General features: G+C 31.2%; 2 protein-coding genes and 1 long non-coding RNA gene across 7 annotated transcripts in view; 2 read left to right on the forward strand and 1 right to left on the reverse strand.

Annotated features, from left to right (window-relative positions):
* Nucleotides 1-13,102, forward strand: part of LOC140044689 (uncharacterized) — a 32,304-nt gene extending 19,202 nt beyond the window's left edge. For 3 of the 5 annotated variants that reach the window (XM_072089314.1, XM_072089313.1, XM_072089315.1), the window contains exons 7-11: nt 1,540-1,652; nt 1,882-2,120; nt 4,589-4,741; nt 7,560-7,677; nt 9,654-13,102. In XM_072089314.1, coding sequence (XP_071945415.1) covers nt 1,540-1,652; nt 1,882-2,120; nt 4,589-4,741; nt 7,560-7,677; nt 9,654-9,775 — 745 coding nt within the window. In that variant the 3' untranslated portion in view covers nt 9,776-13,102. Of the gene's footprint in view, nt 1-1,539; nt 1,653-1,881; nt 2,121-4,588; nt 4,742-7,559; nt 7,678-7,837; nt 7,855-9,653 lie in introns of all 5 variants that reach the window. The other 2 variants (XM_072089316.1, XM_072089317.1) reach the window with 2 other exon arrangements.
* A 162-nt stretch (nt 13,103-13,264) lies between these two features.
* On the reverse strand, nt 13,265-20,107 carry LOC140044690 (pescadillo homolog). Its single transcript, XM_072089318.1, has 13 exons — nt 20,001-20,107; nt 19,523-19,602; nt 19,073-19,226; nt 18,664-18,773; nt 18,206-18,380; nt 18,023-18,112; nt 17,544-17,660; nt 16,674-16,841; nt 16,287-16,420; nt 15,740-15,865; nt 14,911-15,095; nt 14,386-14,579; nt 13,265-14,176 (listed from the first exon to the last, which is right to left on the reverse strand). Exons 1-13 carry the CDS (start codon nt 20,019-20,021, stop codon nt 13,925-13,927), a joined length of 1,806 nt encoding a protein of 601 aa, XP_071945419.1. The 5' UTR covers nt 20,022-20,107; the 3' UTR covers nt 13,265-13,924.
* Nucleotides 20,108-20,140: 33 nt separating this feature from the next.
* Nucleotides 20,141-22,347, forward strand: LOC140044691 (uncharacterized). The gene is made up of 3 exons (XR_011844481.1): nt 20,141-20,320; nt 20,816-20,946; nt 21,537-22,347. It is a non-coding gene; the product is annotated as an uncharacterized lncRNA (long non-coding RNA).
* The last annotated feature ends 1 nt before the right edge of the window (nt 22,348 follows it).

A 22,348-nucleotide genomic window follows, 5' to 3' on the forward strand; every position in this document is an offset into this window, starting at 1 on the left:
AAAGATTGATATACATGTATGTTATATTTATGTACATTTGTGGATATCATACTAGTAGTGAATTTCTTTTAAATGTACTGAGTTTTCATTTTACCATGTTCTTTACTGAAACCTATGTCTACACTATCAATCTTTATGTTTGTTATAAATGTGATGTGCCCATATTGTATATGGACATGATGATGTCATATCACTGCCATATTTGGGCATATTCACTACCATATTTGGGTACATCACACATTTTTGTCAAACTAGTTTGATAGTATAGACAGAGCTTTAAAAGATTTATTACCATCATATTTTAGGAATTATTATGCTATACTGCCATATGATACAATTGCAAGTTTACTAATAGCCAACATGCTGTAGTGAAAAATATAGAAATATTCAGTGTATAACATTTAAATCAACGTAAATAGACTTTATAGTGAAACTGATTTGTTAAATGAGTACATTCATGCCTGTAAGCGATTAGTTTCAGTCATTCTGTCAGTCACAACCTACATATCTTCACCTTGTGCAATCAATAGCAAGAAATCATTGACAGTCTACGGAATTCATTTACATTTAGGCGACGCGTTAACGACAATAATCTCATTAGCATAATCAAGACTTATGTATGCAACATTCTGACTCATGGTTGAAAGATAGTATTTTGTAGCATTGTATAAACGTGTAACAATGGAACCCCACCTTTGGGACATCCCTATATAGGAGACATCCCTATATAGGGGACGTTCCTATTCAGGGAACACCTCTGTTAAGGAGACATTCTCCTGACAAACGAGGAAGGAGAATGCATGATTTAATACTACGGCCACCCTCTATTTAAGAGACGTTCCTATTCAGGGAACACCTCTGTTAAGGGACATTCTCCTGACAAACGAGCAAGAAGAATACATGATTTAATACTACGGCCACCCCCTATTTAAGAGACGTTCCTATTCAGGGAACACCTCTGTTAAGGGGACATTCTCCTGACAAACGAGCAAGAAGAATACATGATTTAATACTACGGCCACCCCCTATTAATAGGGGACACCTCTAAGGGGACATTCTCTTGATAAACAAGCAAAGGGGTACAGCCAACTCCTATTCAGGGGATACCCCTATTACGGAAATATTTGTTCAGTAGGGGGTTATACTGAATACAATATAATTCCTATTACTTTTTAAATTGCTATAAAAAAAATTAAAATTATAGTGCTATACAGTAGCCCTATCAACAGTTTATTTATTTTCTTGAATATTCAATTTATGTTAAAGTTATTGATTATTGAAACTTTTCATGAATAAATGAATGCATGAATTAAATGAATCTTATCCCCAAAATGTGCAAATTTTTCATGCGTAAAGCTCATATTTTTTATCCTTGAATACAATAGCGCCACTGGATTAGATTAGAGAGGATCATTGCATATCCTCATTAAATCCTCATCAAATCCTTATCAATTTTAGTAGATTAGCATGCAAGGTATTTTTCTTTGTATTTACCTTTTGTGCGATGACTTCTTATAGTATAATTCATTTTTGTATTAGATGTAAACCAAAGCCAGCTGTCAAGCCAGCAAAACCAGATAGATCAACGGTTTCATCACAACCACAGTGGAAACAGGATTTAATGAGGAAAAAAAAAGAGGATGAAGCACAAGGTATGATGAATGAATGAATGAATGAAATATATATAAAGGAAAAATATTTGAATGAAGAATACCTACATGTTTTTTTATTTGTTTTTCGAGAGAAACTTTTATATGTCACCCATGACCTGGATAAACTGACAATTGCCCTCTCGTTAACAAGAGGATACAATTTTAAAAAGAAGAATTCCATTGAGCACCCCTATAAAATTGGAATTAACCAAATTAATTCTATTTAAAGGCAAAAAGAAGCCAGTAGTCGTTCCACAACGAAAAACAAACACAAATGTTATCACGACACTTCCGGACTGGCAGCAAGACCTCGCAGAGAAAGTACAGAAGAAAAAGAAACATGAGAAACCAACGGAAAAAGGAGATGAAGAAAAAAACGAAAAGGAGAAGATACCAGAATGGAAACGGCAAGCTGCAGAAAGGGCCCAGAGAAGGAAAAAGTTAGAGAATGCTAACCCACCATCCAATGTAAGTTTAAGCATCTCTGCTAAATTCATATCATAGCATTGCAGAATGACAAAAAGCCAGCTAAATATTTTTGCATTCATTTTTTTTGTGCGATTGCTGTTGCTTAAATTTTTATTTGAATTGACAGATTTGCCATTATTGTGTGATATCTTAGCATGAACTAGAAATGTGATTAAAGTATATTTTTGTGCAAAATAGTATTTTATTATATTTTTTACATATTCTTGATTTTTTTTTTGTCATAGATGTCACAGATTGCAAATAAAGATTAACAAAAATGTTTTTTAAAACCTGTTTTTAGTATTCATTTTCCATAGTACATAATTATTTATGTTAATTCTTTTATCATGATGTAATTCAAATTCAATAATCTAGCTACTTTCAAATGTCAGTAGTTTCAAAATTTTGCTTTTATCCAAATTATTCTAAATTATTATGTATTGTCCCCCTGAAAAAAGAATTAAAAAAAATTTTTTTTGTTGAATATTCCATTTTTAGGTAACATAATAGTTATCAACTTTGACCAAAAATTGGATTGAAAAAAAATGTATTTACCTGAAAAAAAATCTAATTTAAAGCAAAAAATGGTCAAATTGGCTGCCAGCCAATGGATTTTTGGTTGAATTTAACTATTTATTTTGTGTGAAAAGTGAAAACATTTTTTTGTTCGTTTTTTTTTCTATGAAAGTGATTAACTTTATCAAAACTACAAAATAACATATTCAAAGTCTGATTTAATTAATCTTCATTTTTCATGTATTTGGGGGACAATACATCTTTGAACGTTATCAGACCGTTAATAATATACCACTAAACACAGTAAGACATAATTTGTTAAAACTGTCACTGTCATAGTCGATTGAAATAGTAAAGTTCATGTAACGATACACCACTACGACGTTTATATTTTTGTAATTATTAATTAATACAAACGTTGAGAAGCAACTATCAGTAATAAAGTACCCACACTCACAGTAAGAAATTTGCGATTCAAATGGCGATCAAAAATATACCTAAAGTTTATACCCCAAGGGCCCATAAATTTACCTACTTGTGTTATACCAAATAGTTATACTGGGAGATTGAGAGATTGGCATGTTCCATTTATCTGCTAAGCAATACGTTTGTGTAAAATATTAAATCTATCAAAATATTTTTTTTTTTTAGATAAAAGTTTGAAGAGAGCAAAGTTTGTACAGTTGTCTGTACATATTTTTATTATTTTTTTTTTACACCTATTTCTGTAATTTGTTATTTTGATTTTTTAGAATAAGATCATCCCTCTCTCCCGCCCCCCAGTCCCAAAAATAACAAGCAGAACAGTAAGCACACATTTCAATACACATTGTATCTCATTCAACGCCTACACCATGTTGTCCTATTTATCTTGAACTCGTTAGTGTTTATACATTAAATGTCTAGGTATTTATATTTCCTCAAGTCCCAAGTGTTTTAAAAGACGTGAGACTATTGAATGTCAGGCTTCTTATTTTATATTTGTCTTCTGTTGTAAACCAACATTATTTTTTTTCTCTCAAATTTCTTTTACTTGTCAAATGATACATCAGATTTAATGTTATTACTTAATATTTTTCATCACCTTTGCCAGTTTATTTCTGTTAATGCATATACTGTAACAAACATTTTTGTTTTTTTTAATAGGAAAATGTAAAATTACTAAAAGTACAGTTAATTATTATTATTATTCATTGGTATTTATTCATAAAACAAAACACAAAAGATTAAAACATGGCAGCAAACTTGCTGAATTGCGTTTCAATTTCCAAAATATGTATAAAATTGGTTAAAGTTACTTTAAAAATGACAGCAAAAGATAATAAAAAAACAAATAGAACATCAACAAACATGTATGATGAAACGGTAAAACTACATTAAAAGGCAACAAATTACAAGTTTTTCATTCATTTAAAAGTCTAATCAAATAAGGACTGCAAAAAAGGCGTTTGGAATCACATTGAGTTTCAATAAACGTGTGGGTATGCCTAGTATTATAAGGAGAAGGGTTGTATTAATGTAGAGTAAATAAGGGTTTTATTTGACTACAGTATTATATACTCCCCTGTGGTTGTTATTCAATAAGTACCACAACACACAATACAACATAGGAATCCATCAAGGAAATATATACCATTTTAATCGGTTTTGTTTTGAGGTAGGCCTATAGCTTTTGTGGCCTACCTCCTACTAGAACAGGAATCGAACCCCAATCCTGAAAACTGCAGTATTATTAGTGTTATACATATTATTTTAATAATTATTTTATTTTATGTTAATCCATTACAGTAAAGAACAGCTGGTATACTTTATTTATATATTTTTTTTCAAAGTCATTATTTTATGTTTTTCCATACAATATCACATGTTATTATTTTTAATTATCTTTTAATTTTGCCTTCAAAATTATTATTTTCTTTTATTTTTAACAACCCATGCATTGTCGTTCTCAGAGGCCCTCACATGTTGATGAATTACCCCATCCAGATGAAACGCCCAATTGGAAAATACAAATGGAAGATACAAAGACAGATACTCCTATAGACAAGGAGATAATAGTAATAAAAACAGACGATAATCGGTCAGATTCTGACAATGTAGTCGAGGTAGTCTTTTAAAACCAAACAAAATTTTGTTTACTTCTAACGATACTCATTTCATTTTCTTTGTAGTTTGTAGTCTTATATTCAAATATGTAAATTGTAATGAAAAGAGAAACCAATGCAGCGATAATAACATACATGCCAACACTCCCGCCGGAGACTCCCATATTTTAGACTCGTCTCCGGTCTAACCTTGTGCTCCCGGATTTTCATATTTCCTCCCGAATTATAAAGATAACTGAATTAGTGATGTAAATATGTTGTTTTTAATTTTATGCATTAAAATATGACAAAAAGGCAAATTTACAATATTTAAGCCATTGTACGACCATCTGCAGTCATCATTTTTTTTTATCTGAATGGAAAGGGGATTTTCCTCACATAGCCACCATGTGATCGCCTTTGACGTCTCTCGATAATATATAGAGGGTGCTGTTGACCTAAAAAAACATCACCAACTTCAGATGTTGGCATGTATGTAATAATGCAATAAATAACGATTAGAAAAAAAATGTTAGTTTCACATCCCCTCCCTGGTCAAATATTGTAACCATTTTTTGTCCCAAACAGAAAAAAAAATATAACAATAATCATTCAGTTTCCATCAAAATTTCATATAATCACGGCTTATAAACAGATACTAGATTCTCATGTTAGTATCACTAAAAGCGACCTTATATAAGTCAAACTTTTATCGTTCAAGGAACAAATAAATATATTTTATTTTTTAAACCCCGAATCCCACATTTGAAAATATCAAATCAAATACTGGATGTGAAACTAACAATTTATTATAAGATGTTCTCATTTTAAACTATATATATTATACTGTATACTTTAATTATATTATTCTTTCATATGGTAATGGTTATATACATGCACATAAACATTTGGAAACATTTTCATTAAAAAAACAATTGCTAGCAATTGTTGCTTTTCTTAAAAATGTTTCCTGAGAAACTGTATTTGACCAGGTATACTGCCATGCTTTAATACATAATTTAGGCCCAATTTAAGATACCATGTTTGATCTTGAGCATAGTGTACCTTTCTGGCGGCCCAGCTGTGTGTAGTCTTGCACAAACTTGTGAAGGATTCTAACTTTCCCAAAAATATCATGGCCCTGTACTAGGTCAAATACTGTACAAATTCCTACAATAGGTATAATTGGCCATTATAGTTGCCATATTCTTACATACATAATAATAATTTACATATTATATGAAAACAAATATTATTGTTATAATAATTATCAACTATATTAACCATAATTTGTAATTTTCAAACATACTTCATATATGTCATAGCCTTCATAGTATACTTCATATTCCTATTCATATGCCTAACCTTCATAAATGTATATATTCTCCATACAATTAATATATTTCATAATATGTCTATCCTTAATATGACTGATATAAGATAAGCCTAACTCTATAACCAGCTGTTTATGCATGAGCTTTGCAATTTCGTTGTCCGTATTAACTTTTTTTTTTCATTTTAATCTTTGCATGACTTTTGTATATACAACATGCTAATTTCGTGAACTCTCTTAAAACCAGATTTCATTTAAAGGCCTAAATTTAAATATTAATAAATTAATAAAATGCTTTCTAATGACCAGACCTTTATGACAATGTCTGAACCCTCCTGTTATTGGCAAATTTTTCTGTTAGTTGGGTTTCGAAATAAATAAAATAAATAATTCTAATTTATGTAATTTTCTTTTATATTATATTTTATTATTATAATTTAATTTCTTTCATTTGTCATTTTATTTGTTGCATGACATTTTGCATGAATATTAATTTCTTTTTATTTTATTAATACATATTAATGCAATGTTATATTTATAGATATACTGCCTAATACAGTAATACATTTGTCATTAATACTAATAATAAATCATACTCATTTTGTATACATTATATTTCCTACATTGAATGTTCATACAGACTTTAATATAGTTTCATTTTCAATAATAGATGTTTTTTTAATGGTGGGTCTTGGTGATATATGAAAGGTAGTGACCTAAAGAAAATATTTAGTCAGTATAACCAAATTGAAATGGAACTCAGCAACTGCCAACTCCATTCTTCCAGATCTGAACACCATAAAATTGAAAGCTGTCCCAAAACAACAGTTTTCCTAAGATCCCAAAATCCATTCAAAAAAGTGGTCTAAATCTATGTCTACACTATCAAATAGTTTGACAAAAAAGTGTGATGTGTCCAAATATGGTAGTGATATTCCTAAATATGGTAGCGATATGACATCATTATGTCCATATATGGGCACATCAAATCAACATTGTTGTCACATAAAGTTTGATAGTGTAGATGAGGCCTAAAAGACTACAATAATATCATGTCCATGTTCTTGAAGACACTTGTAATACAGTGGGACACACATATTTATGAGAAACTCCTATTAAGAGGACACTTCCCTATGAAATGAACAAGGGCAGATATATTTTAAAGCCTTGTCTATATACACTATCAAACTTTATGTGTCAAAAATGCCCATATATGGACATGATGATGTCATAGTTTGATTTTGTAGACAAGGCTTAACATTACAGCCAATCCCTAATAAGGGAACCCTTTCCTGTGAAACGAATTGAATTGAATTGAATCCTATGTTTTAACACTATAGTATAAAAGCCAACACCAATTTAGGGGACATTTTGTTGGGTGCCGAAGGTGTCCCTTTCATATGGTTTGTTTGCTGTTGACTGGAAAGGTATTTATGGAGTTTTGAGAGATCTAATACTCTTACAAACGTGTGACTTTATTTAATTTTATATTTCTGTTTCTTGTAGAATAATAAAGAGCAGTCTGGAAATATTCCACAGTGGAAGAAGGAATTAATGGAGCGTAAACAAAGGTCTCGTAGTTTAGGTGATGTGGAACAAACGAATAAAAAATTACATATAGCAGGTAACAATATCATTTTATTGTTTCTTTTTTCAACTTGAGTATTAGATAAATAACGACAAACATATGATTTGATATAAAACAAGAAATGTCAAAGTTTATTCACGCACCTTAGAATTAAGTTTAAAAACAGAAAGTGTCAACAATTTTATTTTTCTTGTAGATTGTTAATACAACAAGGTAAAATTGTTTTTTTAAATTTAAGAGTTAAGTTTTACTTTTATTGTGAAAAATGTGATAAGATATGTTTGTTTTGTAAAAGCAGTGTTATTTATTTACGTTTTATTATCACATCTGTTTTACATGGTTCCTCTTCATTTGTCACTTTCTCTTTGTAAACGGACTTTAATATGAAATACCATTGTATCTATTTTGGGTTTTGTATAAAAACTGAAAATACAGAAATTATACTTTAGTTTACATCAACTTGTCTCATAACATAGTGTTGTTTATATGATGAGGGAGCGCAAAGTGGAAAACATAAACAAATTGATTGTAAATTGATGATGCTTGATCAAATTCAGCAGATGTAAACATTATAATATGAAAGTTATGTGCAAGTCTTAACAAAATATAAACTGTATGTTTTGTGTATAATCCCATGTTCGAGTATAATCCCACTTCTAATTTAATCTAAATTCTGACACAAGACTTAAGCTCTGTCTACACTATCAATCTTGATGTGACAAAAAAATGTGATGTGCTCTGCATATATGGATATGATGACATCATATCACTACCATATTTGGGCATATCATCACCATATTTGGGCACATCACACTTTTTGTGTCAAACTAGTTTGATAGTGTTAAACAGAGTATGGTTATCTTCTGATACTATAATACTCTACGGGGTATATATATAAAGAAGCTGTAGCCATGGAGAAATCAGATTATAATTCCTCTTTGGTATAATGATTTGATTACACTATCTTTGTCCATCCAACCATCCAGGAAAATCTCTATACTGCTGCAATGCTTGGACAAAACTCACAACACTGATTTTTTTTGTTTACAATACAAAAGTGGCTTCTTTTGTTTTAAATTTGTACTATAATCTTATCTATGAAATATTTCATGTGAATTTAACTTGGATTGGTAGTTTACTTCTAGATTGTTATCTCTGTTTCTTTTTACTAGCTTTTTGCTGTTATATGATTCTTTAATAGCATGTTCTAAATTATATATATAGGTAATATGGTAACTTTTAAAATGAGTTTATCCAGTCTTGCTGATTTTAAAAAATTATTTTGAATCATTCAGTAATTTAATTGTTTTACGTAATTTACCTTGGTTCATTTATAAACAAAACTGAAATATAACTTGCCAAAGATATAATTTTATACGTCATTGCTATCTAAATTCTTAAGCAATTTCTACACCATTTAACTAGTTTATGGTGGTGATATGCCCAAATATGGTAGTGATATGCCCAAATATGGTAGTGATGTGACATCATCATGTCCATATATGGGCACACATCACATTTTGTTTGTTACATCAAGTTTGATATAGTGTAGATACAGCTTTAGGACAGTAATGAGAACTAGGCTATTAAGTCATGTTATTTGGGTTTTAAGTTGTCATGTCAAGATATCAGTTATATACCATTTTTCGGTCATGTCAAAATTATTTTACTGCAGTTACTGCAGTGCAAAATTTGTTTCATCTTTTACCTGTTTATGCAGATATTTAGCAAGCATTTTTTAGGGTAATCACATCACACAACAGTGTTTATTGCAATGACTGCTCTGAAAAGGTCATTCCCTAATATTATTGTAGTGTCTGAAAAGGTCATTCCCTAATATTGTAGTGTCTGAAAAGGTCATTCCCTAATATTATTGTAGTGTCTGAAAAGGTCATTCCCTAATATTATTGTAGTGTCTGACTATAAACCCTGGAATTGTTTGTGTTTTATCTGTCCTGTATTTTTTTTTTTTGTAAAACATAAATAATTATTTATATTATTTTTTCTTGTAGAAATCATTCCAAAAGATTCATCAGCTGTCCCCTCCTGGAAGGCCGAGCTTGAGAAGCGCAAACAAGCACGACTAGAGAAAACGTACAAGTCGGTGGACAAAGTCGAAGAGGCATTATTTTAGATTTCCATTACTTCCTGGTGATGGTCACAAGGCGGGTCATCGAGAAAAAAAGTTTCCCTATTAAAATAAAATCACATAATATTCAACATCATAAAAGATGAAATTGTTTAGTTCAAAGGTTATTACTACTAAGCATACAGTAGAACCACACCCATTCAGGAGACACACCCATTCAGAAGACACACCCATTCAGGAGACATCCCTATTCAGGGACACCTTTTTAAGGTGACACATTTCCATTAAATGGATGTACAGTAGTGTTGCAATAATTCTGTATGTTTAACACTACAGGCAATATAGGGGATACAGTTAAGGGGATACTTTTTTGGTCTCAAAGATGTCCCCTTAATAGAGGTTCTACTGCTTTTAATACTTCAACATATATCAGGTGAAGGGTTACTTTAATAGTATAATCAGCTACTGCCAATATATAATAAATAGAAAAGGGAAGTGCTATAATTGACATGTTCTGGTCTTTCAATAGGGTGGGGAACACATGGCAAGCATTAGCCCTGGGTTTGCCAATACACGGCAAAGCCAATAGTAATTCTAAAAGTATTTTATCACAAAACTGGTGTACATAATAATACTCTGTTGCATTTTATAATGAGAATAAAAACATTTTCAAACATTATCCCTTTGTTTGATGAATTATAATAGTAAAATAAAATAATAATTAAGATTTCTGAATCAGAAGAGGTGGAATAGTTTGGTTCATTAAACAAAATGTATATTTGAAGAGTTTTTGATTTATATATTATAAATATTATTAATTTTTTATATGTATTCTGCACATGAAATGAGTGTAATAAATAATTCAGAGTGAAACAATATTTTTCTTTAGAATATATTTCTAAATTAATTGCCATTACAAATTGACCTTTAAAATTAAATAAAAAAGGTAAATATAGAATCATGTGTTTGTAATGGGTTGATAGATGCAAAGCAAGTATTAATGTTATGTCTGCGGTGACGATGACAAAAGTCATCTGATGATTGACGTCAATATGGTTGCTGTTTAAAGCTCTGTCTACACTATCAAACTTTATGTGACAAACAACATTTCCATATATGGACATGATGATGACATATCACTACCATGTTTGGGCATATCACTACCATGTTTGGGCATATCACTACCATATTTGGGCACACCACATGTTTTTGTCAAACTGATGATTGACGTCAATATGGTTGTTGTTTAAAGTTCTGTCTACACTATAAAACTAGTATATGTGACAAAATAATAAGTGATATGCTTATATATTGACACAATGACATATCACTACCATGTTTGGGTATCACTACCATATTTGGGCACATCATTGCTTATGGCGCTGCCAAAAATATCAGAAAATGTGAGTTTTTGTAGTGACTTAAAGGTGCTCAAAAATGATGTTTGTTTAATGTTCAAAGGTAGGTGGTTCCAGAGCCTAGGTCCAACAATACCGAAAGTCCCCAACTAACTAGTTTGATAGTGTAGACAGCGCTTATGGATTGATGATTTAGAAGAAAACCCATCCTCCATTGAAAAGCCTCATTTTTGCTCGATAATCAAAAGACCTATTATGTTACCATAACTTTACTGTTCTTTATCACAATGAAAATTAACTATTACCTGTCCAGAATTTTCTTCAAAAGCGACAATTATAACAATGGGTGTAGGTGATTGACGTGACAAAAGGATTCAGATTTTGATCAATTGTAAATATGAAAGAAATGTTATATATTTCCAAAATACTTTATTATTTCCTTATGATTATTTTTCCTGTTTTGTATTCTCTTTTTTGAGTAATATATTTTATTGATTTTTCTGTTTTTAATTATTGTTGAAACTTTACAATATCATTCAATACATACTGCAGACATACACCATCCTCTAAAGCTCTGTCCACACTATCAGATTAGTTTGGCCAAAAAAGTGTGATGTGCCCAAATATGGTAGTGATATGCTTAAATATGGTAGTGATATGTTTAAATATGGTAGTGATATGACATCATGTCTATATACTGCATAACATTTTTTGTCACATAAATGTTGATAGTGTAGACAGAGCTTAGTGTATGTTTTGGTATTGAACACAATGGTGTCTAAACCCCATTGTATAATGGTAGAATAAACTAGATTACAACTTAGTATTTAGTTTTAGCCCCTGTCTACTAAAATGGGTATCTATATATTTTGTTATTCTACATTTGACAAATGTCATGCCTTTTTAAACAAGAATATCTCATTGGATTGGACTGCCCATTACAACTTTTTGCTATATAATATATTAACCAATGCAGAATATGTGCCTCTAATTTATGCCAAAAATCTTTCAAAAAATTAAAAACCTATTCTGTAGTTTTTTCCTTTTTTTTGTTGGTATTTTTAGAATATAACTGCTACTTATATATAACAACTTATAGGCGGAAATGATGAATCGTAATGATGTCACTGAACATTTCAAAGTTAATTGTAAATTAATCTAAATTATTAGATTTTATACCCAATACAATTATAGACAGCTGTTCACCATTTCCCTCTGTTATCTATGAATCTAAGTACTATTTTATTTAAATGAAGATTAAAAATAAATTAATATTATTAGAAGGTTAACCAAAAATACAAATTATCTACTTAGAATGATTACAAATTCATAATATATTTTATGTTTGGTTATGCAACATTAATAAATTAATATTATTTGTAAATGAATTATGAATAAATGTAGTAAATTATTAATACATGGAAGATTCTCATTCAATGCAATTACAATATAATTCATATTACGGTTTACTTAAAACTATTTTAGTAAAGTATATTAAATTCATACATTACTTTAAAATAGAATTATTATTTTATTCCTAGCCAAATGGTACAAGTGAATAGTTAACCTGTGATGAGTTAATTAATACTGGGTCATCTGGTTTGAGTTGTTACTGCAGTAATTGCAGTAGAATAATTTTGTCATGATCCACTTGTTGATTTTATCATCACTGGGACAATTTCAAAATGATTCTTTGTTGTGTTTTTATGTCAAAATGATTCTACTATAGTGTTACAGCTGTAATATACATTGTGTTTGTTTTAACTTGTTTGTTACTGCAGAATTGCCTCATAAATATTGCAGTAAAAAATGTATTTACTGCAGTAGAATAATTTGAGATAATCCCGAACACTCCAAATGCTTTCAATTTGTTTATCAGCTCCATTTAAAAGAGACTAAAGAACTGTTGTTAATTTTAAGAACATGTATGGTTTAGCGAAATCATGATAGCAGATGACATCAGGTTTTCAAATGGTACATTAATGATATTAAACCTTTCTCAACCATGTAAGTAGATTATGGCTTCATAAATCTTTAATTCAAAGTTGTAACATTTTTATTTTCAACATTCCAATCAAAAAAATTAATTGTACAAAACTTTCAAGAATATACTGTCTTTCTACTGACCAAAAGAATTTTTGAATTATAGTGACACTAATAAAAAATAAATAAATAAAAGTATGTCAAATTTTAAATCAATTTGTTTATCTTTATTTCGGTGTTAATTTCTGTATGGTAGATGCAAATTGTACCCTGTGTGTGACCTCCTTCTGAAGCCAAGTTTTCTGAAAGAGTTCTTAAGTCCTGTCTACATTATCAAACTTTATGTAACAAAAAAATGTGATGTGCCAACATATATATGGGAACAATAATGTCGCATAAAACCCATACAGTATTTGGGCACGTCATACTTTTTTTGTCAAACTAGTTTGATAGTGTAGACAGAGCATTATAGGCAAAGACTTGGGCAATCCACAGCATACCCACGCAGTAATTTCCATGAAACAATGTGAAATAGTGTTTTAACACTAAGGCCAACACCTGTTTAAGGGACACCTCTATTAAGGGGACACATTACTATATCAATCAAAAAACGCAATCAAGATTTTATTTGGTATACAGAATCACTGTACACACTTTATTTGTACATTAGACGTTCTTATTACGGAAATGATAATTAAAATCTAAAATGAAATTCGCTAAAATTATATTTTACTGTTGTTGTGATATAAGTACACCAAGTTATTGTTTATTTAGACATACAGTACAGGATTTATAGTGTCAGATATTTGTAAATTGAATACATATCTATTTGTAAATTTAATTCATACATAATTCAGGTTGCTATCTTCCTCTTTTTATTTTTCAGTTTCTCATCATGTTTCTCACGTCTTTCTGTCAGCTTCCTGGCTTGTTTTGATTTTTCCTTTTTCTTTTGTACGATTCTATCATACAGCCACTTTCTCTTCTTTGGTAGCATCATTTCCCGTAGTCTCTTTTCTTCCATTTCTTGTTTCTTAGCCGCTCTGTCTTTGTCGACTGGTTGTACATGACCAGCCTCTACCGACAGTGTGCTGCTGTTCAAATCCTTCAAGACAAAATTAAAAAAGATTTTAGATATTGAATGCTGGTCTGCATGAGAGATTTAAGACAAAAATGAAATCATGAAGTATAGTCCGAGCTGATGATAAAGGTCTGAAGCAATTCTAAACTTCAGATGTTCTTAGTACAGTAGTACATATTTTCATACCTATGCAATATAATATGTGAATTTTAGTTCATTCATTTAAACCATACCTTTTTCCTTTTCTTTTGTGTTGGGTTTGTCTCTTCCTCCTCTTCAGATGGATTTTCCTCTTCTTCATCATCACTGTTGCTTTCATCATCTTCGCTCCCTTCTTCAACATCTTCCTCACCCTCACTTTCCTCAATTATTTCTTCTTCTTCCTCCTCCTCCTCATCCTCCACTTCATCCTGTTCTTCAGCTGTGTCTATAATACAATATTAAATCATAATTGTCGTATTCGAGTGGGACCGTTGAGTAGTTTTTCCAATGAGTACTCATCTAACGGACTATTTTGAGCTATTTTTTAGATTGTTCATAACGAAAAAGCTTTCGTTCTCAACGTTTTCTATTTGAATGACATTTTGTTGAGCACAAATTTACAATTCGAATACAAAAAGTACTCAACGAATATTTACGTTGACAACAAAAGTTCCCAATCGAATACGACAACATTATTAAGTATACAATAATTCCATTGTACAACTGTAACTTATTTACTCGTTAAAAAAAAAAAAAAAAAAATATCTGTTTACTACCTGGCATTATCCCTTTCTGGCGTGCCATTAGCACTCTCTTCTCTGGTGGTACGTAATCACCATCTTGTTCCTCAACAAACGGCGATAAGTGAGGAGGGAGATTGACACCAATGAAGTAATCCTCAACTGGTAATAACAACTTAGCATTTACACAATCATACACCCATTGAGGTTGGACATAGTACCTGGAAGATAAGAAATGTACAAATGCTTGTTGACACTACTTTGGACACACCTTCTGGACCCAATAGAGTGTCCCAACCTCTGTCCACTGGACAGAGGTTGGTCATAGTTTTAAAACATATCACCATTCAATAATTTTCAAAGTAAGGTGTCCCCTTAATAGGTTCAACATTTATTTCATAAAAATTACATTAAAAAAATAGTAAAGTACAGTAAGAGTACAAAGTATATAACAAGCTAAAATAACATTATTATGGGCCCTAATTAGGTTAGACTGAGCATGACCCATCTGAGCCAGAGTATCCCAAACCTTCTCCATATCTTGGGGGTGGGTCAAAGTTAGTCTTTCTGACTTATATGATTCTCCCCACCACATGACTACTTCATTGTATTTATTATGTATATCCAGTTTGTTATTATTATATTGTGGAAATAAATTAAATTGAATGACCCTCTACATCTATGCAACACAGTTATCAACCCTAATAACTATTATAAACGACCTTCCCACCCAGTAACCCTCTATATTTATATATTTTAATGTGATAACGATCAATCAACTCATGATGACTCTGGGTTAAATAAATATTATAGTAAATACATTTGTTAATCTAAATCGTTATACAAGTCACTTGTGAGTATTTACCTTGATATATACTGTGTATCACACTGCGGCCTGTCAACTATTTGATGTGTTATACTTTCATCACTAATGTCATACGTTGCTCCTAGAAATAGACTTTTCTCCCATGACACACACCCTCCAAAACTCCTGCAAAAAAAATATAAAACACACTAATCAATTGTTACCTCCGCCAGAATGGCGAGATGTTATGTGGTCAATCATGTGTGTATGTGTTTGTTTCTATCTGTTAGTTAGCAGGATTTCTCTAAAAGTGGTTTCATAACTGTATGTGCACATGTCATTAAAATTTCATATGCATAGATGGAAGTTTGGCCTCTTTGAGTGCCCTTCTAGTTTGTTATGATTATATATTTTACTTTGTTGTTCTGTTTTGTCGTTTAGTGCTTTGGTTCTTACTGTATATAGCCTGTGATTGTAATGCTTTGCTAATTCTAAAATACTTTGATATCTGTATAGTCTGGTTGCCATTAGCTGCTCTATAGAGACTTATTCAATATCACTTTTGCTGCTTATATCACCTTGATTTCAAAGTATCTGTGCAGCATACCTTATAACAAATGCTAAACTCTCCCTTGGAACCTCTCTAGACAAGAAGAATTTACAATTCTCAAATAATTTCTTTAGGTTTCGTAATTGTTTTTCCTCCTCTCGTGCCTTTTGTACAGCCTCCATATCCAGACCCTGCAAATAGACAGTATATATATTTTTATAGTGTCATAGTACACATATTGCTATTTCTCTTTCCATGCAAAATCCTTTACTGATGAACTATGTTAACCAACTGCCACAAATGATCTAGGCTTTTATTAATTGGATTTTTCCTTTTTTGAATGATACCCAACTTAACTAACTTATTGGAGCTGTTTTTGTTAACATGCTTGAAATACCAGTAACTTTAACTTTGAATGTGTATGAAAAAAAAACCAAAACCTACAGATGCTTCAATAAGCTCGTCGTCCTCCTCATCATCATCCTCTATGATCGTGTTATCTATTTTCACTAAATCGTGAACCAGTGATGCGATGCGCTCATCTGTGTCGTCATGATCTAAGCACATTGCCAGTCCATTGTCCAGCTTCTTGCTCTTCTCTGTCACAGTTAACTGATAAAGAAAAACATGACATTTTGTTCTGCTATATGTCAAAGAGGTTTTTTAATGTGAACATGAATGTGGAGCAGAACTTACTTAATAAAACACTATGCCTCTTTAATGTATATAATTATGGTATTAATATTACATATTTACATTGTTTTATGTTTTAATTTATGCTTTGAGTGCTGGTGTGGCACGCCTTATGGCGACAGTGGTCCTTTAACTTCTTTTGTCAGTCCTTGGCACACTCAAAGTTTATGTATTGTTTTAATGTATTGCTAAAATTAATAAAATAAAATAATTAAATAAATAAAATGTTAAATTATTTTCATTTTATAATCCTATTACACAACATCTGTTATATAACAATTATGACTTATAGTTGAGAGTGGTACATGGTATCCCCTAGCATGTAAGAGGCAATGGTTCGAGACATGTCTGTGCCATTTTGATTGTATCCTAAAGGTCTACACTATCAAAATACTCTGACAAAACAAGTGTGATGTGCCCAAATTATGTCATCATTGTTTCCATATGGGCATATCACATTTTTTTTAAAACATAAAGTTTAATAGTGTAGACAAAGCTTTAGACAAGATACTTTACACGCACACTATAGCAAACCGATTAGAGAAACAGAAACACATGTCTACACCACCAATCTACTATTCAATTATTATTGTATTTGCTGAAATAAAGAAAACAATTAACCTTAGGAGGGTAGTGAAGGTTCAAGGAATGGTACAGTTTGAAGTTGATGAATCCAATGAGTGTGGTAAAGAACTCCACAAACGTTGACATTATCTTTAAGTCCACATCTACTGGTTGCTGTTAAAAGAAGTACAAAGTTATGTTAGATTCTGATTATTAACTTCCAGAATAAATACTAGCCAAAATAATACTAGCCAACCTACTTTCATTCAAACCCTCAGCAAATATAGAAATGGGTAAAAAACCTATAATTTTTAAGCCAAGTCTCATTAAGGAAGTAACACGGTCATTGGCTGCGACTTGAATCAAATATTTGAAACAATTACTGTACCTATTTCATTAGCCTATGCGCTATTTTGCTTGCCTGCTGACATAAAATATTGATGTAATGTTTGCATTTGCAAATTAACCTGGTGCATAGCATGTATTATTATTGATACGTATGTTGAATGGCTATGTAATATGTGTGTGTGTAATACCTTATAGTTGAACTGATATGGTACAATCCACGTTATTGGCTGACCTTGAATTTCAACTTGGTAGTAGATTCCTTTGATAGATAAAAATACCTGAAACATAACAACAACAAATACTCAAAATTGAACAAAAATTCTTTTTCACTACAAATTCCAAAAATAATGTTAAATGAAACGTTTCAATACCTTTCTTAATGACCTTGAAGCAATAACAAAGTTCATGAACTCGGACATGAGACGGCGAGAGAGACGAACACCTTCTGTGAATGAGAGCTTGGCAGATACTCTTAATGTAGCGAACAGGGAACACAGTGTCAAGGGGTCGTGTAAATCTTTGATTGCATCTGCAAATGAGGGATACCTGAAATATAAAAGGTAATTGAGGTTGCCCTTATTTATTTATTAACTATTTATTCTTCAATGTTTAGGCGCTAAACTTGATTAGTTCTTTAGCCCTTGATATATTATGTTTTACTTATTTCTCTACTATTATTAGAAAGCCAAGTGATTGCGCGGATAAGGCTGGATTGCCACAACCCCTAGTCTTCTTGGATAAGGACTTGAGGTGTAATGTACACATGGCTCGTGACTAAATACCCTGGTCCTTCTCAGCACCTGTCATTCACCGTATGTGCTGACTATACCTTTCTTTCACAATATGATCAAGTCGGTACTTCGGCTTATTCTCAAATAATCTTTCTGCTGCCTTGTCTTCTCGTTTTGCAACCGCTTTCTTCATCTTTTTAAGAAAAGTCTACAAAAGAAAAATTGCAATATTAAACAAATATTTGGATTTGTGATGCCTCTCCGGCAGGATTTATGAGTTTATTTTCACTTAGTTAATTATTCTACTGGCTAGCAATACAACAGTTAATTGTTTGCAATACAAATCTTTTAAAGAAGCTGAATTATCACAAGGTAAACTAGTTACTTTAATCATACTCATACTTGGATGAGTGGATACAATGCAATATTATTTATCGTTATTTATTTTATGGATGTTCTTGACTGTTCTTGAATGTTTAGATAGAAGTGGAATACACCTATATTTACCTTATGTTCTCTGAATTTGTTGATGATTGGTTCATGAGCAATAAACTGTATATCCTTGTATCGAAAGAAAGTCTTTGGTGTTTTGCTACCTTTGTTTGCTTTCTTAACATTTTTAGGCTGTACTGGGTAAATTCCTTTCAATATACACAAACGCCTATACAATGAACAGTAAATAAAAAGTACTGGATATTAAGCTCTGTTTACACTATCAAACTTTATGTGACAAAAAATGTGATTGTGATATTCCCATATATGGACATAGTGATGTCATATCACTACCATATTTGGTTTGGGCACATCACACTTTTTTTGTCAAACTAATTTGATAGAAGTGCAGACAGAGCTTTATAAACATCAAATGTGGTGTTTGCTTTGTACATTAAAAATAAATAGGAAAACATATTGACAGTTTGTACATAAATAAATATATATTTCAATCAATCAATGTACCTGAAATCAACTAAGGTTAGTTGAAGTTTTTTGACAGCTGATGTTCTGGATATGAAGCTTGTAGCTGCTCCGCTAGTGTACTATAAAATGAGAAAAAAAAAGGGTTCATTCTCTGCTCTGATAATTTAATAACCAATTAAATCATCAAACAAGTGTAATTAACTAGGATTTACAATTGTAATGACAATTTAATGATGAATTCTGATATTATTAGTAATTATTAATTAAACAAAATCACTTGCACGCTTAATATAAATAAAGTGTTGTGAAGAAACTTAGCTAGGCCTACAATATCCTAATCCTAGACTGACGCACACGCCCTCATAATCACTTCATTGGCTATAGGAATCACACACAACTCTTCTTGATTGAGGCCTACAAATTAATTTTGGTTAGATTGAAATAAAAAACCATCACACGTGCAAACGATTACACAGACATATCATTTGATTATATAATATATCAAAATTCAAATTACCTTCTTTTTTTCTTTCCCCATGGCTCAAAATTACCAATATTATATTGATAAAAATGACACGCTCTCTGGAGTCTGTCTCTTTAAATTTTCACACGTGTTTGATGTTGAAAATAGATATTTGCTATAGAGGGCGTGCTATGATTAAGGAAGTTTGTTTATTTTTTCTACAATAGGGCCTAGTTGAGTGATATATATTTCCAGTTTTGGAAGAACTGCAACAAAACTGGCCTATATATTTTCTGTTTTGTATTGTAATGCTGAGAATTAAGTTTTAATGAACTAAGCTACTTTCAGGCATTACTTTACTTGCTTCTTGTTAGGTAAAAAACAGAACCAAGCCTTGGCTTTACTCTTTTTTTTAGCCTAGCTAGGCCTATAGTTTTAGGTCATGGAGTAAGTCCCTGCTAGCTGGGGTCTAACACAGTACCTTTAATAATGTCAAATAAATAGTAAATCTATACCTTGTTGGGTTTGATAGGCTTAATTTAAAAAAAGCCTAGGTAGTAATAAAATTAAGGTTTTCAATAGTTGACCATAATCTCTGTTGTCTATCGGCAAAACAAAGAAAAAGGGGTAACATGTATAATTGATAGAAAACTCCTCCTACTTTATTCAACCGTGCCGATAGAATAAATATTAATGGTCGAGCATGAAATTGGCACTGTACCCATCAATTCCCCCCAAAAAAGAATTTCAACAAATGCATGGTAATTACATACCAGCGTTTCTTATTTATAAATGAAATTGTAAATAGCTTATACGGATTTCAAGGAACATCACAATAACTATTGCCTATTAATTCTTTTTTCTTTTAGATATGGTAGAAGTATGTTGCTGATTGTAGTACTTCATGTCGCCATAAGTTTTTTTCTACATCAGTGTTATGCATTGGAAAATATAGAAAATGGTTCAAGTCCAATTGAAGTGTTAAAAAACCAGAAACTAGGTACAGGCATTCAACACCTAGCCCCAACAATTTGAGTAAAATTAAAGACCTCTAATTTTTGACGTTTTGTAAAATAATGCATAATATATAACTTTCACGCGATCGATCGTGGGTGTGTGCATCACATCACAATATGATAATATCAATCTGCGCGCGATGCTTGTTGGGATTTATAGCAGGCCAAAATTATTAAAATCAAATTATTTTTAACATTTTTAAACACTTTAAGACGAAAACAAATTATCGCAATAGGTCCATATAGTATTTATTGTTACATAAAATGTAGTGTGTTACCTTAAATTAGGTAAAAAAACGTAGGTCTAGTGTCTTTAAATTAGAAATGATCCATATGTGGATTTGTGTGCATTTAAGGTGCAAACATGTAATAGTGTATTCACAAACATTAATAGTAGTAACAGTCACTGTTACATATATTTGTACCTGTAATTTCTTGCTTTCTGAGTATAATTCCACTCATTAACTTTGGCCAAATTTCGTACCTACTATGCTCAGCTGTTTGAGCAGTTGAAGTGTTTTTAATACTAAAACACTCTTTTTTGATATTTCTTGTTCTTTTTGTCATTATTTAGGACTGACAGTAGGTGTGGTAGTTGCCTTGATTGGGTTGTTTACTGGCATGGCCCTGTATGTCTACTACCCACGTCGTCAACGTATCAGCAGTGAAATAACATTTCACCCACAGATCTGATGCTCTGTCTACACTATCAAACTCTGTAGCAAAAAAATGTAATGTGCCCATATATGGACATGATGTTGTCATATCACTACCATATTTGAGCATATCGCTACTGTATTTGGGCACATCACACTTTTTATTTGTCAAACTAATTTGATAGTGTAGACAGAGCTTGATAATGATTCATGTTTTATTATCAGGAAAAGATTCCATGAATCCGAATCAACAATATCTAACTAATAAAAGATACAATGAAATGAAACCTGAAATTTAGACTTTGTCCTGTTATAATTATTTGTAAACTTGCATAGGCCTAGTATATATTGTGTAAATAAAGATTTTTGATTAGGCAGGTTTTAGATTTGTTCACACACGTACACATAGTCTATATGTTCTAGACAGGGATTTGACTTAATATTAGTAAAAAGATAAATATTTTCAACTGTAGTTTCAGACAAAAATCGAAACGTCGTCTGGTGGACAACTAACAAAAAAAACAGTAACTACAGAACTTGTGGCAAGTCTACAATAACATATGTACTGTAAATTTATTTAGAATATAATAACAGGTTTTTATATACCGATGACAGTATTGATATGAACAATACTAAAAATGTTGTTTTCACCAGTAAGACTGGTGTCTGAATTTGAATCATATTAATAATCCAGATATAGAATAAAATACAATACATTTTACAACATCGT

Source organism: Antedon mediterranea, chromosome 3, assembly GCF_964355755.1.
Source record: "Antedon mediterranea chromosome 3, ecAntMedi1.1, whole genome shotgun sequence".
Classification (NCBI taxonomy): Eukaryota; Metazoa; Echinodermata; class Crinoidea; order Comatulida; family Antedonidae; genus Antedon; species Antedon mediterranea.

What these genes read in the sequence shown, in the direction of transcription:
- LOC140044690 (XM_072089318.1), bottom strand. Translation starts at nt 20,021, where the DNA reads ATGGGGAAAGAAAAAAAGAAG. An exon ending in TGGGGAAAGAAAAAAAGAAG is followed by an intron (nt 19,603 to 20,000) that starts GTAATTTGAATT and finishes CTCATTTTATAG; the next exon opens with TACACTAGCGGAGCAGCTAC. An exon ending in GATACACAGTATATATCAAG is followed by an intron (nt 15,096 to 15,739) that starts GTAAATACTCAC and finishes CTTATCTTCCAG; the next exon opens with GTACTATGTCCAACCTCAAT.